The sequence below is a fragment of the Canis lupus genome, chromosome 15, assembly GCF_048164855.1.
Source record: "Canis lupus baileyi chromosome 15, mCanLup2.hap1, whole genome shotgun sequence".
Taxonomy (NCBI): Eukaryota; Metazoa; Chordata; class Mammalia; order Carnivora; family Canidae; genus Canis; species Canis lupus.
In genome coordinates, this window is record NC_132852.1 from 25,301,473 (window position 1) to 25,321,063 (window position 19,591).

The following is a 19,591-nucleotide window of genomic DNA, read 5'->3' on the forward strand; positions in this document are numbered from 1 at the left end:
TGGCTCAGTCAGGTGAGCATCCGATTCTTGGTTTCGGCTCAGGTCATGATCTCGGGCTTGTGGGATCAAGCCCCCCATCAGGCTCTATGCTAGGCTTGGAGTCTTCTTGGGATTCTTTCTCTCCATGCTTTCTCTCTCTCTCTCTCTCTCTCTCTCTCTCTCTCGACACTCTTTCTAAAATAAATAAAATCTTAAAAAAAAAAAAGCCTATCTCTCATTGTGTAATCAAAATAGTTCCATTTTGGCAGCCCCAGTGGTGCAGCGGTTTGGCGCTGCCTGCAGTCTGGGGTGTGGTCCTGGAGACCCGGAATCGATTCCCACATCTGCTTCTCCCTCTGCCTGTGTCTCTGCCTCTCCTCTCTCTCTCTCTGTGTCTATGAATAAATAAATAAATAAAATCTTAAAAAAAATAGTTCCATTCATTTATAGAGTAGTAAAAATATATAAAAGTACAAAATTTGAAAAATAGAAATGGGTAAAAAATATTACTAGATATAATTATGGATTTGCACAGGGGCATCTAAACAGTATCATTTGCACCATAATTTATAGTAGCAAGATAGAACAGACAACATGGATCTGTTAATATGGTGTAAGTACAAATATGGGTTGCTCTCTACAATACAGTAAAGAAAACAGAAGTAAGGTGTACTTATGACAGTTTGTATAACATACGGTGATATGTTACCATTTGTGTAATCAAAAAACGATAATCCACCCATATGTACACATATGGAAATGCTCATACTTAAATATCTTGATTATATAAGCTAATTGCTTCTAGCGTGGGTTGCTTGGTGCTGCAGGACTGGGATGGCATATTTTTCACTGTAAACCCTTTGGTACCTTTGCTACTGAGCCATGTAAGGAGATCAGCTATCAAAAAATTTTTAAACAATAGGTATTCCTTCTTTTTTGAATTGTTTATATCCTTTCCTCATTTTTCCTTTGAATTTTTGGTCCTATTCTTTCATACTGACTTTGAAGAATGCTCTGTAGATTAAGAAACTTATCGGGGATCCCTGGGTGGCGCAGCAGTTTAGCGCCTGCCTTTGGCCCAGGGCGCGATCCTGGAGACCCGGGATTGAATCCCACGTCGGTCTCCCGGTGCATGGAGCCTGCTTCTCCCTCTGCCTGTGTCTCTGCCTCTCTCTCTCTCTATGTGTGACTATCATAAATAAATAAAAATAAAAAAAAATAAAATTATCCAGTTTTCTTTTTTTTTTCTTCCAGTTTTCTATCATATAAAGTTGAAGTTGCAGATATTTTTACTTAGTTTCCAGGGGTTTTTTTGTTTTTTTTTTTTTTTTCCAGGGGTTTTTTTGGCTTCATTTATATATGTCTCTAGATTTTTGCCTTATAGAACTTTTAAACTTTTATATGGTCAAAGATATCAATAGAGTTGATCTTCTTTACTCACAGGTTCTATATTTATATGTTCACCTACTTGACAGAATTTGTTATCCCAAAGTCAGTACTCAGCACTTGTGTGATGGATCACCAACAAGCCTGCTTATAGGGCAGCAAAAATTTGGAAAAATCTGAATTGCCTGAGGTGCCCCTGACCAGCACCTTGTTTTGGTTCTCATCCTATCAACAAGTGTCCTTTAGGTGGTCTGTTTACTGTCATTTTTTAAATTTTATTTATTTATTTATTGATTGATTGATTGATTGCATTTTTATGCTCTGTTAGTGACTTCATGGTGAGCTTAAGGCTCAAGTGCTGGGGTGGGGGCTGTGAGCTGTGGGGTTGGGTGGGGTTCCTAAGCCGAAGATGGCTATGACGAGCCTTATGGACAAGATCTATGTGTTCAGTACACTTTGCTCAGGCTTGAGTTACAGTGTGCTGGCCTTGGGTTCAATGCTCAAGAATCCATCCTATATAGTAATAATGTGTCTTCAAACAGACATACTCATGAAACAGGTTAGGGACTGATTTGTTGACAAAAATGCTGTAACTGGAGGTTCACAGGAACCTTGATCCTGCAGCTCCCCGAGGAGTCGTAATTCAGCATTCGCGAAGTCAGTGTTCATGGCAATTTTTACTAACTTAACATAGGTACTGTGAGTAATGACAACTGGATTATCTTTTATGATTTCTGACTTTCCTTGGTGTTACATATAGAAGGGGCTTTTGCCTCTGAGGATATTTTAAAAAATAATCTAGTTCTCAGTCATCTAGTCCTTTAAAGATTTCATTTTCTCATACTTCAATCTTGGCTTCATTTGGAATTTGAGGAGTAAGGTATGAGAAAGAAGCATGTAATTATACTGTTGTCCTAAAGCCACTTACTGAATGGCCTCTTTTTCTTCTAACTGATTTTAAGATTCTGGTACTTTGCTGACACTGTGGGCGGTGAGAGTTCCAAACTCACTGTATCTTCTGAAACCACAGTTAATTTTTAGTAGTTGACATGATAGAGATATTCTCAAAGTCTCTCCATTTCTATCTGACATGCATTCCTTTCCCACATTCCACGCGGTTCATATACCACCTCTAATATGTTAAGAAGCCCTGGACACATGTCTGTTTGTCTTCCTAATATTTAGAGTGAATGTTTACAGCAAATGTCAAATCAGAAGGAATTTGTAACTATAGAATTATGACTCTTCTGGGCACAGTCTGTATGCAGTTTCTGGAAAGCAGTTTTAGGTGCCTCCAGTGGGAATCCCATCGTGTCTTGAACCTTAGTCTTAAATCTACTGGGTTGTAGTTTACCACTTCTTGATTCAGAAAGATATGAGCCAAAGCCCTCCAGGCAAATCATATCCAATTAAAGATATGCTTACAGTGAAAGACCTCCAGAATAGTTAAGGGAAAGGATCTATGAAACTAATAAGAGGTTACAGGGCTTCTGCAATCCCACAATTCTGGCTTTTCTGTAGAAGGCATGTGAGCCACCAAACAGGATTGGCAACTATGAAGAGTTATCTAACTTTTAACTGGTCAATTTCACCCTCAGTCATTTCTGTCCTGATTTCTTCAATAATGCCAGGTCAATTTTGATGGTCGATGTATGCAGAGGTGTTTGAAAAGGAAAAGCACAATAGACTATATTTCAGACTACATGGCACAACCCCGGGTTACCTATGTCAGCAATGAGGCTGCCCGGCTTCTGCTCCTGGAGGAACTGGCGGACGCGAGGCCATGCTTTGCTCTGCAGGTCGCTGAAGTATGGTGCGGTGCTCTCATACACATCATGCACATGCTGCTGCTCCAGCTGGGCGGCTTCATGGTCCATCCTGGGAATGGGGCCACCCCAAGAAATGCAGGTCAGAGTCTGCTCCAGAGGTAGCCAGAGGATGCAGATTTCCTAAAATTTGGGACCTACTACCACCAAGGTCATACCATCCTGACACTTTTTTTTAAGCTGCAAAGAACAGGGGCACCTGGTTGGCTCGGCCGTTAAGCGTCTGCCTTTGGCTCAGGGTGTGATCTCGGAGTCCCGGGATCAGGTCCCACACAGGGCTCCCTGCATGGAACCTGCTTCTCCCTCTGCCTGTGTGTCTGCCTGCCTCTCTCTCTCTCTCTCTCTCTCTCTCTCTCTCATATGAATAAATAAAATCTTAAAACCCAAAACAATAAACTGCAAAGAACAAAACCTGCACTGTAACCCTGCCATAGCTGTCCAAAGAGTAGTAAATGTAGAGTTTTTTTTACCTGCACATCTTCAGAAAAGAATGGTTTGGAAATGAGCCAGTCATCACAAATTCTTGTGCAAGATCAATTCTTCATTTTGGAAGCATATATAAAAGACTTACGAAATGGTTCTCTCTGGATAAAATCATTCTATTTAATGCTAAGTACATTTTCAATTTTTATAACAGGTAGCTCATCACTCCTGTCCAATCACAAAGCCCTAGTTATTCTATCTTTTTAATGTTCTGGGATTCCAACCCTTTCTGTTTCCATACTGATCCTGCTTTAAAGAAGGTGCTCATCTCTTGCCTGAATTACTTCCATGGCCTGTTAATAGGTTGGTTTGTTTGTATTTGCTTTTTGGCCCTCTCAATCCCTTCCCTTATGCCACGACTGTTTTTATAACACATGAATCTACTTGTGTTGCTTTCCGTCTTGGACTTCTTCAAAGGCATCTTACAGCTTGCCCGGTCAAGTTCAGGTGTCATAGGGCATTCAAGGCTCTTTCTGATCTGGCCTTAACCTACCTCTTGAAGCCATTTGTCACCACCCTTCCCCAGCACTGGCTGCGTTACTCAGTGAACCATGGTTTCTCAGTTGCAACACATTCTCTCCCATCCAGGGCCCTGAACAGATGCTGCATTTTACCTGGCTAACTTTGCATTCTTGGCACACATGTCACCTCTTCCAGAAAGCCTTGTCTGACCTCTTATGCAGGACTGGGCAATCACAAAGGAGTAGAGAAACATAAGAGTAATCTTAGAGGCCTCTGCTGTGTTGGGTTTAATCTTTTAATTATTCTCTTGAGGCATGTGAGTGAAGGAAAGTGGTCAGGGGCTCAGCATGTGGCTTTTACCAATTAATGTGAAAGTATCCTCGATCATTTGAGAACCCTACAGGTGCATATCAGCTAGTTTGATCCCTCCCATTGTACTCCTGTGTGTCCCATGCATACTTCTACAGATCCAAAGGGCTATGATAGTTTATTTGATATTTTCCTCTAGCCCTGGCTGGAAGATCCTCGAGATCAAGGGCTTATTTAATGCTGAATCCCCTGGGGTTTGCACACAACATACCATCAATAAGTGAACAAACACAACCAGAATGGAGCCTAACCCTGAGTGCAGAGGAGGGTACTGGCTTTGGTAGAAGAAGGAGTGACTCTGGGGAGTGTGGGAAGAGAGTGGCCTTACAGTCACAAGCTTGCAGATGAGAAAGGGACCTGAGAAGGGTGCATCTCTAGACAGCCTCTGTCCCACTCTCCACCCTCCATCCCCTCATCACTTCAACCCTGGAAATTAGGAAGCACTTGAGCAAGGCAGCGTCTAATTAGTAACTGCAAAGTACCTTCCCTTCTTACTCCCCTTTACATTTAAGCAATATCTTGTGGAGGGATACACTTCGAGACTGCATAAATATCTTTTCTCATAGGCTCATCCACCAATTTTAGCATCCTATCCATTGGTGGTTCTTGCCCTAAACAGTTAATACTACAGTTATCACCAAATGATGATAGTCTAATTCCATCATTCCTTCTCTTACAAGGAAGAGCTTTTTAGGATTTACTCTTAAAAAAACAAATTAGCAGTAGACTATCCTTAATTACCCTGGACCTGCCCACAGCCCCTGCAAAAAAATCTGGCAAACTCCTAACAGAGTACAAAATTCATTTGTGAGGTCTGACAAAACTTCCACCCAAACTGAAACAGCTTATGTTGCACTCTCAACTGGAATTTACAAAGTAAACATATGGCTGGCTATGACTGCCTACACACCAGAAAAACCCAAACACTGAGTGCTTTTCTTTTTAATCAAAATCTCCGTAGACTTAAGTCTATTTAACACTTTTTCCACTCAAGGAATCTAATCCAGCAATGCAATTTTGAGGAACCCTAGAACAAATAAATTTACTTTCTTGTACTTGCACACATTAGGCAATTAACATAAACTCGATTGTCTTCAATCTGGCTCCCACTACAAGCTAAGAATTTGTAGTATCTAAAGAGTACTCCTTGGAGACCTTCCTCTGAGTCCTCTCCCAAATTGGTTGGCCTGTGCCATACAGAGAGAGATATTTTAAAGTGTGTGAACAATATAAACCCATTTTGTTTTTATTGTATTTTACAGCTGAGGTTATAGACTGCAGAATGAATAGCTGACCGTGAAACTGATTTGTCGAGTTGGGGCTCTCCAATGTGTGACATTTTTAACACTGGATTTAAATTTCCTGCAATATTTTCCATATGAATTTTATACATCAAGGCAAATTCTTTGTGAGCTAGGTAATGTGATTAAGCTAGTGGGATCAGTACTAAGAGCACAGGGTTCAAGGTGAAGCTAGGGAGATAGGATTTGGTTTAGCCAGGCTTCTTAACCTTTGTGCTATCAAGTTCTAGGCCCTTGTAGCTAGCCTTGTTGGTGAGTCATGAAAGAAGGCAAAATAATTTGAAAGGGAAGGAGAAGTCCGATGAAGTAATGCACTGAAAATTCAAGGAACTAATTTAGGTTTTACTTTGAGTGCAATGGTAGAAAATAGTTTTTAAATTGGTAGATGGGTTGGGGGGTAGGCAATACGATTGGATGTATAATTTTAAAAGATTGCTCTAGGCCTATCTAATTCTAAGTAGACTAGAGTAGCTGTTGTTATTTGTCCAACCAAGTTCACCACCCCCCTTATTCTAATAATTTGTATCTTGTCCTCTTGGTCACAGAGGCCAAGAGGTCACAGGCATGTGACGAAGGCCTGGCCAATCATGGTACCATATTCCTGGACATAATCATTGGTCCAAGGTGGGCAGGTGATATAAGGTGAGCCAATTAGAGTCCCTCCTGGAGATATCTCCGTGTGGCTTTGGGGCACCTGAGTGGCTCAGTCAGTTAAGCGTCCAACTCATAACTTCAGCTTAGGTTATGATCTCAGGGTTGGGAGATAGAGCCCCATGTCAGACTCTGCACTGGGTGTGGAACATGCTTAAGATTCTCTCTCTCTCTCCTTCTCCATCTGCCCCTCCCTGCCCCATTCCCACACACACACACACGCACACACACTCTCAAAATAAATAAAAATAAAATTTTAAAAATAAAAATAAAGAACCAGTGGCCTGTCTCTTGCATCACCAGTGGTAGAAAGAAGAAAGATCAGGCTGCCCTTGACTATCTTTCCCTCACATGGAAAAGACCTGTCTTTAGGTAGAAGAGAATGAAGTCAGGCAAAGTAAACAGATGAGAGAAAAATGCAGAGAGAAAAAGAACCACAGCCCACAGAAAGTCCTGGTTCTACTCCCTGAGACTTTGGTTTTTACAGTCCTGGGGGCCCGATACTTCTTATCCTACCCAACTCAGGGTCAGTCAATTCCCCTTATGTACTTATGATTGTTGGGTTTCTGACCTGACCACCACAGGAGTCCTCTCTAATTCAGCATTACTTCTTATACGAAGAGCTTGGGTTTTTGTTCTGCATCTAGCTTGTATTCCTTGCAAAATGGAAGAGAGGAGAGAAAGTGATAGAAAAGTAACAAGAGAGGTCAGTCGCTTGATGTGCTTTCCCATGGAGAGAGGAACAAAGAGAAGGATCTCAGCAATGCTTCTAGCAACAGGGTCATCATTAAGAAGTCACCAATATTTGGTTGCCCTGTTCTGAGATAACACCTCTCCATCCAATTTCATTCAGGCAAAGTTTGAATTTTGTCCATTAAATATGATCAGAAAGATGTAGATTGTGTTTGGGCAGAAGCTTTAGGAGCCAGTGGGTAGCTCCAGTGCTGTTTTGCATGTCTCTGCAAAATCATGGAAACAGTAGCATAGTCCCCAAGCAACTGCTCTTGATGGGCAGACAGTGTGGATATTTTAAGCCAAAAAAAGGGGAAATAAACAGCTCATGTAAGAAATGTTGAACAGGTAACGAAAAAGTAAAAATTATCAATCATATTCTATTAGAAGTTACCTTGTTACTTTGTGAGTCAGTCTTTTTCCTTCATAAATATTAACATTTTCCTTTTTACTACAGATGTAACAAAACTGGGAGAAAACTGAGACAGTACTGCATTCCGCGTCTTAAAACTTAATTTATTATTGTGAGCCAAGAAGCTACTTTTGTCTCTGGTTTTCTCCAAACTTCTCAAGTATAATTTCCTTCATCCAGTAAATGTCACAGGACCCTAAATGTTTCAGAGTCTACAGAGTACTATAATGACTTAAGCAATGCAACCGGATTCTGGACTCTAAAGAAACAATGTAAAATATACAGATTTGGTTAGCCCGTAGTATCTAGCACTAACTAGTCTTAAATATAATAGGTATAACCATGTTTAATGAGTAAGTGAAAACTGAAACTCCAGCCAAAGCAACAATATTTTTAAATTATTTTAACAGTTTAGGAATAATTGACATATAACAAACTGCATATATTTAATGTGTGTGATTTGACAAATTTTATACAAATGCATGTGGGGAACCATGAGACAATTACGATAATGAACATAGCCATCACCCACAAAGTTTCCTTCTGCCCCTCTGTAAGCCATCCCTCTCACATGTCAGTCTTTCCTAATGCCATCTTTCCGGGGAAAAAAAAAAAAGGGTAGAGAAGTGCACATAGAGACATGTCCAATACTCACAATTTCACATGCAACTTTGAGATCTGAAGTGAGTACCAAAAAATGAAATACTTTTAATGATCACTGGCAAACTGTACACATATACCACACACACGTATAAATAGTAAAAATAATTCAGAGGAGCTGAAAAGGCTTTCTGAGAGATTTTCCTAGTATCTCATCAAGGAGATGAGACACTGCCCTTGACCCCCAGAGAACACAGGGAACTCTGAGAGGCCTTGTTTAGTCCCCTGGAGTGGTTCCTTGTCCCCAGGGAGGCGTCACCAGAGCTGCAGAGTCTCAGGGCAGTTCCTATAGTAACCACTCCTAGAAAGGCAGCTCCAAGATTAGGATCATAAGCTCTAAGCTCACAGCCCAGTGACCAGAAGGGATCTGTCTTTTGTTTGTGATGGGAACTTCTGTTAAATTTTATCCTGAGTTTCTTTCCACACCACTATTTTCTCCTTCATGTTTGGCTCAATGGAAAACGCACTCATTTGTTTTCTTATTTAATTGTATCCAGATACCTACCTACTGACTACATTTCTGAATTAAACCCTCTTTCTAGGAGGTCAAACAATAAAACTTGGAGGAAAAAAGAGCTTCTATATAACCTTGGGCTAGGTTAAACTTTCTTCAACAGAAAGACCTAACCGTAAAAGGGAAAATAAATAAATTAGACTATATTAAAATTAAGATATCCAGGGGCACCTGGGTGGGTCAGTCAGTTGAATATCTGACTCTTGGTTTCAGCTCAGATCATGATCTCAGGGTGGTGAGATCGAGCCCTGTGTCAGGCTGCATGCTCAGCATAGAGCCTGCTTAAGATTCTCTCTCCCTCTGCCCCCCCCCGCCCCCGCTCACACTCCTCTTGTTCTCATTATCTCAAATCAATAAATACGATCTTTTAAAAAAATTAAGACATCCATAGGAGAGTGAAAATTCAACCCATAGGATGTGAAAAGATGGTCATAGTACATACGTCTGACAAAGGATCTGTATCCAGAATATGAAGATTTCTTCCACATTGTCAAGCAAGAGACAAACAACTCAATATAAAAATGGGAGAAAAAAAAACCCTCAAAACTTCACAGTGGGCAGGAGATGAACAGGAAACACACAAAAAGTGCGCATCTTCATTCATATCAGGCAACTGCCGATTAAAACCACACCATGATACCACCACCTACGCAAGAGGATGGCTAACAGGAAAAAGACAGAAAATGCCAAGTGTTGGTGAGAACTGGGAGTGTCCAGAATCCGAATATGCTGCTAGGAGAATCGTAAATTGTGTCAGCCTGTTGGGAAGACTCTTTGGCAAGTGACAACTAAGCCAAACATATGCATATCCTGTGGCCCAGAGATTGTACTCTTTATGTATGTGTATATGTATCCAAAAGAAATGCATACATATGTTTACCAAAAGACAGTCACACTCTTCAGAATAGCACAGACCTGGAAATGTCTATCATCAGTTGAACAATCAAATAAATTGCCATGAATTCATACAAAGAAATACTGCCGGGTAATAGAAGGAAGTCTGTGACTATATGCAGTGAGATGGCTCAGTCTCATAAATAAAATGTTAAAAGAGAAGACACAAAAGAATACGGAGTGTAGGATTCCATTTATGCAAAGTACAAAAACAGGTAAAGCAAACCTGTGTCATTAGAAGTGGAATAATGGTTACCTGGGGGCGTAGGAATTGCAAAGGGGGGCACTGTCCTGGGGTGTGGGTAATATTCTATTTCTTGATCTGGGTCCTGTTTACATGAGTGCGCTTATTTTGTGAAAATTCATCTAAGTGTACATTTGTATGTGCTCTTCTGTGTATTTCGATGTAAGAAAACCCTTTTACTTTCAGACAATTGTCCTACTATGAACTTTAAAGCATTTTAAAACCCACAGCTGAGCAGAATATCCTTTCTCAGCTGTGTCCTGCCATTGCCAGGATGAATGAATGCTATTCGGTTAGTGCCTTCTGGGGGATACCTAGACACCGGAGATTACTAGGGTCAAAGATGAGTTATGGTACTATTTTGAGGCAGTATTCCCATGAAATTAGATGATGTAATAATATATACTCTTATATACAACAGGAGAAACTGTTGAGAGAGTTTTTAGCTCAGAAGAAATGTAACTGAGGATTTCCTGGTCTCTTTTTTCTTGGAATAAAACTATAAAAAATTTTAAGATCATAAAAAAGACCTGAACAAATAATGATAAACCCAGTGCTTGGGATGTTCACCCAAGCACTGTGACTTCAACAACCACACGCCTCAAGACTCTGATTCACAAATAACCCTTATGCACATGATATAGGGAAATGAACTGAGGGTTTCTTACTAATTTAAATAAAATAATGACTCATGCCAGATTATCCAGTGACCCGTGAAGAATAAAGTCCATTTGCTCTCAGTAAATATGTCATATTAGGGCAGCAGGTTAGCAACTAATTGGTCTGTGGCAAGAAAAGAAACTCACTTTACTAGTCCTAGATCCATGTGCTCACTAGATATTGAATAGCTTTACCTAAACATCCAATGTGAAATTAAAGATGAATTATGTTAGCCACAGCCTCCAAGTAGCACAACTACAATGATATATGAGGATTACAGATCTCAGTAAGTGGATGGGAACAGAAATTATATAAAGAATCCAGGAAGGGTGCTATCTTACCTTTAGCCTATAACAGCACGCTGGTCCTACTCTTACTTACCATCATTCTCTAATTACCTTGTTGTTCTATTGTGACTGTTACTCATTAAGATAATTCTCAGATACTTCAATGCCTTTTTAGAAATGTTTGGACAAACTGAAATTTCCTGATTTATTACTCCTATGTTGATCAGCTGGAATGTTTAGGCAGCTGTTTCTGTGGCTCTCTGCAAGTACACTTACTGGAAAAACCTGCTGAGCTTATGGGAGAATAAAATCTTTCAGAACGATTTCACAATATTTATAAGCTTTAGAACCAAGGAAACAGCAATGTGGAGCCTAATTGAAAGGTGGACGGTTAACCTCCTGAACAACACATACATAATAGAAGAAACAGGGTTCCCCAAAAAACAAAGAAGGAGCCAAAAATATATGCTAATACAGTTTTTCTTTTTCTTTTTTAAAGATTTTATTTGAGAGAGAGAGAGAGAGAGAGAGAGAGACAGTAGGGAGAGGAGCAGAGGTAGAGGGACAAGCAGACTCTGCGCTGAGCACAAAGCCCAACAGGCGGCTTGATCCCACAACCCTGTGATCATGACCTGAGCCAAAATTAAGAGTCAAGATGCTTAACTGACTAAGCTACCCAAATACCCCTACAGTTTTTCTTTTTAAAGAAGCAAAATGGAATGATGAGGTAAAGAGGAAAGACACCAGGGGAAGAAAAAGGAAGGATGGGAAAAAAGGAAAACAAATATATATTGAATGATTATCATGTGCTTCCTATATGTTAAGGTAAAAGAAGCAAGACATAGCAATGGGAAAAATAGACAAAAATCTAAGAGTTCTAATTTTATAGGGATAAAAATAAGGAAGAAGTGATAAAATATGTAATTTTATGATTTTATTAATTAATTTTATATATATTCCATTAGGGCTCAGAACTATTTACATTCTAATATTCATTGTTCATAGAATGTATTACCATTAATCATTAATAGAAATAACACTGACAACTTGTAACTACAACTGAAATTTGCTTGAACCTTTGTATTAAAAAATTGAAGTTCAAAATAACACCAAAGAGGCTTAAAAACCCTTGCTCTAGAAGTCTAGAATTGTGGTATGCTGGAGTCTAATATATTATGTTCATTTCCAGTGTAACTGGAAATTGTTAAAAAGGAAATTGTCTGTGAGCCCTGCTTGTATGTAAAATAATATATCACCAAATGAATGCATGGAGAAATTCGGATCCTCACCTTAGAATTCAATTAAATTGTACTTATAAGAAGTTTCAAAGACTGACCAAAGCTGGGCAATCCACCATGTTTCCTAAAGCCCTGCTGGGGCTCCTGGGTGGAGCAGTCTGTTAAGCATCTAACTCTTAATTTTGGCTCAGGTTGTGATGTCAAGGTCATGAGAGCAAGCCTCGCATCAGGCTCCGTGCTCAGTGCAGAGTCTGCTTGAGATGCTCTCTATCTCTGTCCCTCACGCTTGTGCTCACTCTCTCTTTCTAAAATAAATAAATATTTTTTAAAAATCCCAAACACCTCTTTTCTGGCTGGAACCATGGAGGGTGCAGAAGAGAAGAAAAAGAAGGTTCTTGAAGTGTCAGAAACCCTTAATAAAAAGTGAAGGAATGTCACAGAGTTGAAGATCAAGCATCTGAGGAAAAAAGTTTGCCCAAAAGATGCTTTGAAAGGCAAGGAGGAAGTTTATCTATGAAAAAGCTAAGCATTACCACTAGGAATACAGGCAGATGTACAAAACTGAGATCTGAATGGCAAAGATGGCAAGAAAAGCTGGAAACTTCTACGTGCCTGCAGAACCCAAATTGGCATTTGTCATCAGGATCAGAAGTATCAATGGTGTGAGCCCAAAGGTTCGAAAGGTGTTGCAGCTTCTTTGCCTTTGCCAGACCTACAACAGCACCTTTGTTAAGCTCAACAAGGCTTCCGTTAACATGCTAAGGACTGTGGAACCATATATAGCCTGAGGAGGGGGGACCGAAACCTGAAGTCAGTGAGTGAACTGATCTACAAGCATAGTTCAACAAGAAGCGAATTGTCCTGACGGATGACACACTGACTGCCTGATCTCTTGGTAAATAGGGCATCATCTGCATGGAGGATCTGATTCACGGGATCTAAACTGTTGGAAAACAGTTCAAAGAAGCAAATAACTTTTTATGGCCCTTCAAATTATCTTTTCCACGTGGGGTATGAAGAAAAAGACCACCACCTATTTTGTAGATGGTGGAGATGCTGGGAACAGGGAAGACCAGATCAATAGGCTTATTAGGAGGAAGAACTAAGATATCTCCCATGATTATTTTTATAATCTGGTCAGTTAATAAATTACTACTTTCAAATGGAAAACAAACAACCAACGCTGTTAACCTGCCTTTCAGGGAGAGTAGCAAACTTGAAAATTCTAACACAGCCAAGGCATAGCAATCAAATCACTTCAGGTCACCCGACGTGTTTGAAGATCTGACTGCTAAGGAAGGGGAGAGAGGGAGGGAAAAAGGACTCTGACGTGTGAACCCCAAAGCATGAAGGCACAGAAGTATTGCTGGAGGTAATTTCCAGCAATAATTTGTTTTAAACAGTAAGACGTTAGTTTGAAAGAGCAGAGGATCTGGCAAAGGTAGGTGTGAAAAATAATTTTGGAAATTCGAGATTCTGTGGAATGTCTGATCTCTCCCCAAACCTGAGGCCGTATACTTATGATCATTATTTGCAATCCCAGACATTTTAGAAATTAAATACATTTTATTTTATTAATTAATTAATGTACTTATTTATTTACTTGTAGAGAGCAAGTGGGGAGAAGGGGATAGGGGAAGGAGGAGAGGCAGAGGAAGAGAGAGAGAATCCCAAGCAGACTCTTGGTTGAGCAAGGAGCCCAACATTGGGCTCAATCTCACAACCCTGAGATCATGACCTCAGTTGAATGAAATCAAGAGTCCTATGCTTAACTGACTAAACCATCCTGTTTATGCTTAACTGTCTAAACCATCCGGCAACCATCTCTGAGTGCTGCAGAGATCAAATACTTTTTATTTTTTTATTTTTTACAATTATTTATTCATTCATTCATTCATTCATTCATTCATTCATTCGAGACACAGAGAGGCAGAGACCTAGGCAGAGGGAGAAGCAGGCTCCACATAGGAAGCCTGATGCAGGACTCAATCCCAGGACCCCAGGGTCATGCCCTGAGCTGATGGCAGATGTTCAACCACTGAGCCACCCATGTGCCCCAAGATTAAATACTTTTTAAAACTTCTGTTTATCCTCCCTTCCTTTGAGGAACTGCTCCCAGCTCAGACACCACATGATGCTGGGGCCTGCCGGTCCTGTAGGCCGGGGACAGTCACTCTCTCTCCCCAGGGATCACATTTCATAGGGTTGAAAACCCTTCAGGGGTCTCTATGTTCTGCAGGAAGAAGCTTGTACTCCTCAATTCAACATTCAAAGCCCTCTACAACCTGGTCCCAGTCTATCTTCCCAGTCTTATATCCTGGAACCACCATATCTCAAATTGTCAGCTTCTACCTGAAGACCTCTCTTCCCCTAAGTGGGTCTCCTCCCGAGTGTCTCATACTCCCCTGGAAAACTGATGAGAGGTCATTGGAATCAAATCACTAATGGCACAACCCTAAAGTAAAGATCTTCAGGTTCCTTCCAAGTGTTGCCTTTCCTGAGGTTTCGTTTGTAGCTCTTTCTTCCATTAGCTACTTAGTACGCTGCCCCAAAACCTGTCCTTCATGTCAGAGGAAGTATGTTTGGTATTTGCTGCCAACAGACTTTATTAAAGACTTGGATGTGTCTTCATGACCACAGCTTGCACCTTGGGGTGCCACGGTGGAAGAGTCACGCTGTGGCCCTGAGTTCCTGACAGGACTTGCCACTGCTTGTGGTACTAGAGCATCCTGGGATGGCAGGGTCATGTAGGAACCAGCACTAGCCTAAGAGATCAGAGTTGTGGTACTACCATGGCCATCTTTGCTGTTTCTTCCCCTTTCTTTCTGTAACCACCACAACCTAATATCTGAGCTGCTTTTACAGTTTCCAGGCTTTCTGTTTCCCTTGCCTTCCTCCCACTCCCCATATCTCATATATCCATAAAGGTGGGAGTTTGCACCATCCTCCATTAATCATCACTTGCTGCATAATGCAAGACACTGTATGTTCCTGTGGTAAAAATGACAGCAGGGATCACACAGTACATGTGTTACTACTGGCTTGATGGCTGCAGCTTGTCACTTTTCTTCCATGAACCCAAGGAAAGCAATTTAGAATCTCTGTTCCATGCCAATTCTGGATAATTTTCCAGATAATGGATAATAGCCATTTCATAGGGTTGAAAACCCTTCAGAGGTCTCTATGTTCTGCAGGAAGAAGCTTGTACTCCTCAATCTGGCTGGCATTCAAAGCCCTCTACAACCTGGTCCCAGTCTATCTTCCTAGTCTTATATCCTGGAACCACCATATCTCAAATTGTTAGCTTCTACCTGAAGTCCTCTCCTCCCCTAACTGGATCTCCTCCCCTGAGTGCATCTCATACAGCTCCTCATTCAGATCTTTGCTAAAGCCAATAGACTGTTCTCTGTCATCTGAAATGCTCCATCCCCTTCCCCCTTCTAAAATCTTACCTGGCCTTCAAAGTCTAGCAAGCTTCTTCCTCCTCCATAAAGACTTCATGGGAAGCCATAGATACAATCCAGCATTCCCACTCTTTTTGTATTCTGCATATTTATTATCTGTATCACTCTTAAAACATTTCTCATGGTGCCATCTTGAATTCTCAACTTTGTATACATGCCCAACAAGACTAGAAGCTCCTGGAGGGCAGGAACTGGTCTGTGATCTGTCTTTGTCTATCTCACAGTGCTCAGGATACTGCTGAACACAGAGCAGTCACCCAACATTTAACCGTAGAACCAATGCATTGATGACCTGTTTCTTAGCTCCTTCTGCAAGACAACAGGACTTTACTCCAGACAAACTGGTCCTCAAGTCTTTGGTCAGAAATCATAAATGCCCTGCTGAGGACCAACATGCACTCAGAGGAAACAGGGCTAGGACCAAGCTCTCCTGGTTGTGTTTTTATTTCATGATTTCCTGCCCTGGCCGAGACCTGTTTTCCATATAACCCCAGGCATGCAGAAGTCCCAGCTTTGTATCTAAAAGCAAACACAAGCACTATAAATTATTCTCCCATTATAAATGCCACAGAAGACACAATATTAAAAAAGAGAACATAAAACTCTGCTTTAAATTTTTAAAGACCTACTCAAATTGCAATTCTAACATAACAGTTCGAGTTGGTCAGGATAGTTTGAAGACTTAATCATAAAATACATAGGTTGGTCTTTTTTTTTCTTTACCTTTCAATCCATGATCCTTCAAACTTAACATCTGCATATTATTTTCAAGTACAGGTTATACTGCAAACTTTTGTATGCTAACAACCGTCATTTAACAATAATGCTCTTCAACTACTAGAAAAGTATTTTGCTCTCTAAAAAACAGTAGGTATATTCTGGTCATTTTAACGTACCCTGTACAACTATTTTCAAATTCTTTTTATCACCTAATACAAAAATAAACTCCAACTTGCTTTGTATCACATTGTCATAAATTTAAAATTATAGGGATTGGGACTAATGAGGTTTGCACAGTATCCCAACATGCTCATGTTATCTGAATTGCAGTAAAAGCTGAAAGCTACTAACCTGAGTCATCTTGTGATTACAGGAAAATTACTTCTTGTCTTTGTGAAGCATAGCAATTTCTACCCTCAGAGAGTGACAGTTTTTGCTCATGACTTTCTTAGAGTGTAATGTAAATGAAAAACAGTAGAGTTAAATCAAACAGCAGGGTCCTTCACATGATGAAGCACTTTGCATGAGTCTCTGAAGGGAACACAGGCCCTATTCGGAAAAACACAAACACTAGATGTCATTTTACATAATGCAAATATTGAACCAGCTACAGCCCAGGTTGACCTCTTGACCTATGCATAAATTACCCAGGGATGAAGGGATTAGAAAGAGCTGTGAATATGTGGAGTATGCCAGAACTGTAAGAGCTATTTCTGAATTAATTCCTAAGCTTTCTATAAAATATACAGTACTTTCTCCCAAAATTACATTGAATGATCTCATCTCGTTCCTAGAAAAATTACAAGCATTGAGAGTCAACTCTGAATCCCATGGTTTAAGGAAACAAATGTATACTACTTAAGACAATATTACTAAACTGCATTAAAGCATTCCAGTACAATTTAACTACTCAATATTTGTTCATAATATCAGTTACTTCCATACCACTTTGAGAAGTACTCCTACTTATTCTTCATTGAGCACATTTATTTTCTTTTTTCATAATACATTGGGTCTGTCATGAAACACATCAGAAGACTCTTCGTTACTAGAAAAAAAAAAAAAAAAAGATGGGCCTTGTATGCCAAAAAGCACTTTGTAATGTAGAAGTCTTGGGGTATAAAATGAAATCTGGAGAGATGCCTGGTGTGGTAGGAAAAGCCAATTCTGTAAAACCTTAGGACCTGACTCCTTATCTGTAAATAAAGCAAATAGACCTTATATCTAGATCACAGTTCTCAACCATGTTCCCTAGTCTTCAGATTCTTTGTATGTAAATTTCACTGCCACAAACCGTACCTCTTATATATAGTGATTCTCAGGATGGTGGGGTGGCTTGCAGGTAGCTTCCCCTAACCTCCCCTGCTCTCCATCCCACACTAATCTTGGTCCCTACCTAAGAATCACTGATCTGGGTGTGCTTTGGAAATTTTATTTTGGGTCTTCAGAATATGCCTATACATTTAAACCCCAGTTGTCCCTCAATCATATCAGGTATATGATCACTGGGACCCCCAAGAGTTGACCTTTTAGGAAGCACATTTAAGAAGGGTCTTGAAAGAGCTATTTGTCATAGGATCTCATCTTCCCTCATGCAATTTTAGAGTGAGCCTTTATTGTAAAGGAGATGATGCTTGTTCACTGAGCCCCCATGTTGTCCCGAAAATAAATGCTTTCTCCTTGGATCCATGCTTGCATACCCTGAGCTAGGCACTCAGTGGAGTGCCAACTGGGCTATGTACCTTTCCTTCAGGAATTAGTACCTAAATGAATGAACCTTCTCAGATATGCTCCTGAAGATGAGTCAGTAAGAGTAGCCAATGAAAGGAATTGTAGACAGTGCAGAAGGCATCTGTGAGCTACTTGGGTGGGAGCAGGGGTGAAGAAGCTTTTCTATATGCCCAAATCATAGCTTCAACACATATACATATAATTGACTTTCTTTATATTTACTAAATTATGATCCAAATTGTCCCCTGTTGAAAATATATGAATCATTTTATTTTCTCCAATTAGTTGCTGGGCAAAGACAAAATAAGAGTATATCTTTTAAAATGTTGAATTCAGATGAGTCCTTTTACAGTATTAGCCTTATATCTCTGGAGTAGTTAGTATTAAAAAACGTATTCTCCTTTTCTCCTGAATATGGTAAAACATCTCCTAGGGCAAAGATTTGTAACTCATACCTTCTGAAATTGAGATTAGCCATATGTGTATTTCCTAAAGAGGGTCAGCACCTCAACTTATGGGTTAGGGGCAAAGCCAGTTTTGAGATAAATAAAAATTCTGTAAAATTTGTTCTTTTACACATTCAGTTATACTCAACAAATATTATTTAAGCCTCTTGCACATGTAAGACACTAGAGGTAGAGATAAAACAATGTGCCCAAAAATTAATATGGGAAACAATACAAAGAAATAGAAAATTAAAATATGGCAGAAACTTTACTTTGGGGATGGATATATCCTGAGAGCTTCTAAACCCCCAAACTTAAGCTGTACCTTATTTAATCCTAATAATCTTATGATATTTATAATTAACCCCATTACAAATTACTAAACATCATAGTCTTTTAGGTCACTTACAAGTTTTCAAAACCACAAATGCCAAGGACCAAATCCAGTGTAATGAATATCCTGATCCAGGTGTGCACAGGTGCTACAGGAGCACATAGGGCAGGAAATTCATCTAGCCTGTAGCAGGGAGATGCAGTGAAGGCTCTTATGCAAGGCTTGCATCCAACCTGGAATTCAGAGGACAGAGGGTAGTCAGATAAAGGGGGAGTGGGTGTTTCTAGGCATAGGAAACAGCATATGCAAAAAAAAAAGAAACAAGACCTATTATATTCTTTTTGATGAACTTCAAGGAAACTAATAACAGTAATAGACACATGTGCACACACGCACTCATAATTTACTGTTATCTGGGCCGTTTTAAGCATGAAACATATGTTAACTCATAGAATCTATGCAATAACTATACAAAACAGGAACTAGTATGTACCCCATTTTACAGGTAAGAAAACCAAGGCACAGAGAGTATTAGTGACTTTCCAAAGTTAGAGAGCTAGGAAGTGGCAGAGCCAGGATCTAAACCTAGAAAGTTAGATTCCAGAGTTCACACTCTTAACTCTCCATCTTGGGGGAGGAAGAAAGGGCAGGTGGGTCTGGAAGAGTAGGTAATAGAACACCCAGGGCTTAGTTTAGCATTCTAGGGAGTTTGGATTTTACCTGAACATAATGAGGAACCATGAATTATTTCAACAGGAGAAATGACAAAATTTGATTGAAGTTTTAAAAATTTCCTTT

At 40.0% G+C, this 19,591-nt stretch overlaps 1 protein-coding gene and 1 pseudogene across 6 annotated transcripts in view; one reads left to right on the forward strand and one right to left on the reverse strand.

Moving 5' to 3' along the window:
* TRMT9B (tRNA methyltransferase 9B (putative)) overlaps window positions 1–19,591 on the reverse strand; it is a 70,950-nt gene that overhangs the window by 17,164 nt on the left and 34,195 nt on the right. For 5 of the 6 annotated variants that reach the window (XM_072776250.1, XM_072776249.1, XM_072776252.1 and 2 more), the window contains exons 2-5: window positions 18,869–19,026; window positions 17,228–17,330; window positions 16,634–16,831; window positions 3,089–3,243 (exon numbers count right to left, since the gene is read on the reverse strand). In XM_072776250.1, coding sequence (XP_072632351.1) covers window positions 3,089–3,242 — 154 coding nt within the window. In that variant the 5' untranslated portion in view covers window position 3,243; window positions 16,634–16,831; window positions 17,228–17,330; window positions 18,869–19,026. Of the gene's footprint in view, window positions 1–3,088; window positions 3,244–16,633; window positions 16,832–17,227; window positions 17,331–18,868; window positions 19,027–19,591 lie in introns of those variants that run through there. The other variant, XM_072776253.1, reaches the window with a different exon arrangement.
* On the forward strand, window positions 12,460–14,107 carry LOC140604764 (large ribosomal subunit protein uL30 pseudogene; annotated as a pseudogene).